A 3,550-nucleotide genomic window follows, 5' to 3' on the forward strand; every position below is an offset into this window, starting at 1 on the left:
ACCGGGCCCAGTTGATCCATTAGTGCTTACGCTTCAGGCAACACACAAGTGCATAGCTGCGTGGGAGGGCTCCACTGCCCAATTGGTTACTCATCCACCGGTGCGCAAAACCAAAGGGCCGGGGGTTGTAGTGTAACAAACTTTGTATAATCTTATATGATTTGAACTTCTTGTATGACTTTCCATGATTGTAATATATCTTCGTATTATTTTCATAATTAATTTTTTCAAATCAAGCTGGTTCGTAATTGATTATTATTGAATAGATGGTATTGAACTAGTTTAATGTAGGTTGCGTTCACTATTTAAGAGAAATGAAACAAAAAAAAAAAAACAAGACCAAACTGCCACATGAGATGGCGGTTTGCCTTGACCAAACCGCCACTTCACGTGGCGGTTTACTACTTAAGGCAAACCGCCATCTCAAGTGGCAGTTTGGTCTTAAAAAAAAAAAAAATTCCACGTGGACTGTAATGCGGAAAATACTTTCCCACATAAGTTAAAGTGGGAATTAATTTTTTTAAGCAATATTATGGGAAAAGAGTCGGGTTAGGTGCATATATTTATAGGGAATCAAACAAAAAAATAATTTATTATTAACCATTTACCATAAAAAAAATAGTAGACGCATTTTCATAAAATTAAATGTACTAAGATAAAATAAACTCCTTTAAAAAAGTGCATAAGGAAAGATAGAGGAGTAAAGTCGAAACTAGGGTTTAAGAGACGAAGTGAAGGAATTGGTAGACAAATATGGCGAAATTTAACGAGGTGCAAAAACGGAGAAGAGCACAAATTGCAGAGCGAAAGAGAGCCATTCATGGAGATCCAAACTCCAAAAAGCTCAAGAAGCAGAATCAACCTCAGTCTATCTCCGGAAAGCGCAAACGCAAGCTTCTAAAAAAATGGCGTCGGGTATTCTTTTCTACTTCTCTCTTGTATTTTATTTATTCTTCTTGTTTTCAATATAGTGAACGAATTTATTGATTCAAAACCCCCTTCTTAATGTTTAGGATCAAAAAGACGCCATTGAGAAGGGTCTTGTTAATTTGGATGATGTTGATATGGCTCCTGCTGATGGTTAGTATATTATTTTTCTCTTTTGCTTGTATTTTAATAATGTTATAACAGTATGAAGGTAATTAATTACCTGATTCTCATGCTATGTAATTTATCATATGTCTGTTTTAGCCAACAGGAAAGATTGTACTTTGCTTTATGATTAGTGAAAATGTGAGAGGGTAATCTTGAGTTGAACTGAAGTCTGAAGTTGTTGTAAACTAACTCAGCTTAACAAAACTATAATAATCTTTAGAATATCTGGACCGATTGCTTTGTTGTTGAATGTGAATAAGAAGCCTAGTAGTGATGAAATGGTGTTTTTCTGTGAATGAAACAGCCTAAATTTGATGTGTTTGTACTACCCTTTGATTGGGGGCCTAGTAGGCTACTGTGGTAAATGTTACTTGTTTACAGTGGGATCGAAATGTTCTATAATTTTAGTTGGTTCAGCCTTTTTCCTTGCAAGATTGTTTTTGAAAGGTTCACCATAGGAGAGATTGTTATTGTAATATGCTTTGATGGGGACTTTGTTTATGTGGCATCTCTACCAATGTTATGCTGCTGAAACATGTCATCCATAAGGGTTTATAAACTTGAATGATGTGAAATGTAAGTGTTGATTGAGTAGTTTGATATCTTGGGAATTTGGTTCAAGATTTTGAGTGTTTTGCTTTAAACATACTATAACTAGGGTTGTTAGTTGATGCCAAGGAGGCTCACGGTTCTGGTTTTTCTTGGAGATGCTATTTTCTGACCAAGCCATGTCCAATGTGATTTTGTGTTATCTCTTTCCAACGGTTATTTTTGAATTCAAAACCTCAAATTGAACTGGAACCATATAAGTCTCCCTTTTATATTTATAGGACAGATTGTGCTGGTAAAAGGAGTAGAAAATGGGATCCTTCTATACATCTCCCTTTCTTTTTCCAACTATTTGCGCTAAGAAACAGAGTCATCAACTCATCACTCTATCTCTATATCCGTCTTTGTAAATCTTGTTTTCCATTCAAAGTTGCTTATACATGTATGGCACAACGAATGAAGATGGTGAAGCAGGATTTTGTGATAAATATTAATTTCGCCTTTTAGTCTGATCAAGTACCTTTCGTAGTGAGGACAAAGGAAACTTTATGCTTGTCATTGCTGACTGCACAATGTGACAGATCCACAATGCACTGACTCAGTGCTGAGAGCGTGATGTCTTTGAGAATTACTATAAATTTTTGCTATTTGTTTTAAGTAATTTTAATATTGTCTTCATATGCAAGTTGCAACTTGCAACTAAAATCTTGTTTTTGTTAACACTAGAAGTGGAAACTGAAAAGTTTCTGACTATATAATTCAGCTGTTTTAATGGAGTAAGGGGTTGGAATTCATAAATCATATAATCATCGTGGTAATAAATGAATGAAAAATGCTGAATTCATTTTATTGAGTTTGTTGCTTTGATTTGTTCTTGCTTAAAACTAACTCTTTCGTTATAATGGAATTTAGGTCCCATAGAATCCAAGAAAACTCTTTGCAAGTTTCACTTGAAGAAGAGTGCAAAGCTTAAAATCAAACTAAAACACAAGAAGCACAAAGGTAATGTTTGAAGCTTCTATGTTCTTCCTTGAGGGCCCCACTACTGAAATCACCCCAAATTAAAGAATTAACTCTATTCTGAACAATGTTTCAAAATAATTGTACAGGTAAAGGTCAAGGTGATACATCTGATCTTACTATTGGAACTGCAACTGTGGACACCATGGTTGAATAAGGTTTAGAAAAATGATGTACGGCTTACTGTCTTTCACAGGGGAAGCGCCTGCATAAATTTTGTTTAGATTGAATTTTATGGTATTACTGTATTTCACATGTAATCTCTTCTAAGTTTGTCTCTTTTTTTTCAAGCTTTCAGATTAAATGAATATCTTGGTGAAAAAATAGTAGATTGCAAAATTAATCAATCTAGTAATTTAGGCAATTGATGCTCTTCATTTTCCTCCACCATTTCAATTCCTTCTATTGTTAAGGATGTGAAGGGAGAGTATTAAAACCTTGTCACATTGTGTAGAAGAATATGGAAGGTGAAATGGTTTTGTGGTAAGTGTAAACTTTAAACTCCTTACGTACTTTTGAATATGCACTATAAAATTCAAATATGTGATTTTTTTTTTTTTTTTTGATTTTATGGATACTGCTCTTTATTCCAATGGGAGAGGTGATGTATAGTCTAAAGGGATTTGATTAACAATAAGGGGCTTTTCAAATGTCATAAGGTTTAGAAAATGAATGTGTTTGGCTTAGAAGGTCTAGGTATAATGTGAAATGATTTTATGTAGTGTTTGGGAACAAGTTTTTCATTTTAAATTATGAATTTCAATTATGATTTCATAAATGAAGAATTTGAGAATGACAAGGTTTGGGTAGTCACTTTTAAATTTTCAACTTTAACTATTTTATAAACAATAGTGGAATTTGATTTAAATTCAAATTTGAAAATTTT

General features: G+C 33.6%; 1 protein-coding gene across 1 annotated transcript; it reads left to right on the plus strand.

The window, feature by feature from the left end:
- Positions 1 to 650: 650 nt before the first annotated feature.
- On the plus strand, positions 651 to 3,296 carry LOC130827062 (uncharacterized). The gene is made up of 4 exons (XM_057692689.1): positions 651 to 915; positions 1,014 to 1,080; positions 2,557 to 2,646; positions 2,754 to 3,296. The coding sequence occupies exons 1-4, from the start codon at positions 754 to 756 to the stop codon at positions 2,819 to 2,821; spliced, it is 387 nt and encodes a 128-aa protein (XP_057548672.1). The 5' UTR covers positions 651 to 753; the 3' UTR covers positions 2,822 to 3,296.
- The last annotated feature ends 254 nt before the right edge of the window (positions 3,297 to 3,550 follow it).

This window comes from Amaranthus tricolor, chromosome 1 (genome assembly GCF_026212465.1).
Source record: "Amaranthus tricolor cultivar Red isolate AtriRed21 chromosome 1, ASM2621246v1, whole genome shotgun sequence".
Classification (NCBI taxonomy): domain Eukaryota; kingdom Viridiplantae; phylum Streptophyta; class Magnoliopsida; order Caryophyllales; family Amaranthaceae; genus Amaranthus; species Amaranthus tricolor.